This window comes from Eurypyga helias, unplaced genomic scaffold (assembly GCF_000690775.1).
Source record: "Eurypyga helias isolate BGI_N326 unplaced genomic scaffold, ASM69077v1 scaffold19958, whole genome shotgun sequence".
Taxonomy (NCBI): Eukaryota; Metazoa; Chordata; class Aves; order Eurypygiformes; family Eurypygidae; genus Eurypyga; species Eurypyga helias.
This window is the reverse complement of record NW_010267841.1, coordinates 1,421-2,244: the sequence shown is the minus strand read 5'-3', so window position 1 is coordinate 2,244 and position 824 is coordinate 1,421. Positions and strand designations below refer to the sequence as shown.

General features: G+C 56.6%; 1 protein-coding gene across 1 annotated transcript in view; it reads left to right on the top strand.

Moving 5' to 3' along the window:
* Positions 1 to 488, top strand: part of LOC104514037 (discoidin domain-containing receptor 2-like) — a gene marked incomplete at its 5' end in the record, with an annotated part of 8,128 nt that extends 7,640 nt beyond the window's left edge. The window contains 1 exon segment of the mRNA XM_010157573.1: positions 347 to 488. Coding sequence (XP_010155875.1) covers positions 347 to 488 — 142 coding nt within the window.
* Between the last annotated feature and the right edge of the window lie 336 nt (positions 489 to 824).

Here is an 824-nt window from a genome sequence, read left to right as displayed (position 1 = left end):
GACGGGACGGGATGGGACGGGACAGCAGTGGGCCTGGGGAAAGACTTGAAGGTGACGAGATAAGGAGCTTGGCTATGGGTGAGTTATGGGATAGGAAGTTCTCTGGGAAGGAGTCCTGGTGAAGGGCCCAGCCCGACAAACTCTGCACTTCACACCGCCCAAGGCACTGCTTGCCTGCTGACCCCACTCACATGTTTAGCCAGGCTGAAAGACATGAGCAGGGATCCCCAGCCCCCTCATGGTGCCATCCGGGGGTCCCTTGCCCTTGAACACACAGCAGGAGCAGTTTGCTTTTTGGCTTCCGTGGCAGTAACTCTCTCCCTTTGTCATCTTTGCCTTTTGTTTTGAAGACCTACCTTCCCCAGCCTGCACTTTGCCCTGACTCAGTCTATAAGCTAATGCTCAGCTGCTGGAGACGGGACACTAAAGACCGTCCCTCCTTCCAGGACATCCACCGTCTTCTCCAAGAGTCAGCCAGTGAAGAATGACCCTTTGCTCCCCGCCAAACCTGGTCCCCATCCTTCCCCATCTCCAGAGGAGCCCCATAGGCAAACTGAAGCCACTTCACTCGGACTTAGCGATAAAACCCGGGCAGCTGGTCTTGTTCTCATTGTACAGTGAAGCCTCAGAGGAAAACCCCAATGGCAGCAAGGGGAGCCATGGCGTGGGACGACTCGGACCTCCCGCTCGCTTGCTGACCTGAGCCCAGGAGCGACGTGGGCTGAGACAAGGGTTATTTATTGACACGGCATGTTCTTGGTGACGATGGCCGGGACAGAGTGGCTTCTCTCCCCGGTCAGAAGGGAGGAACATCAGCTGGACTT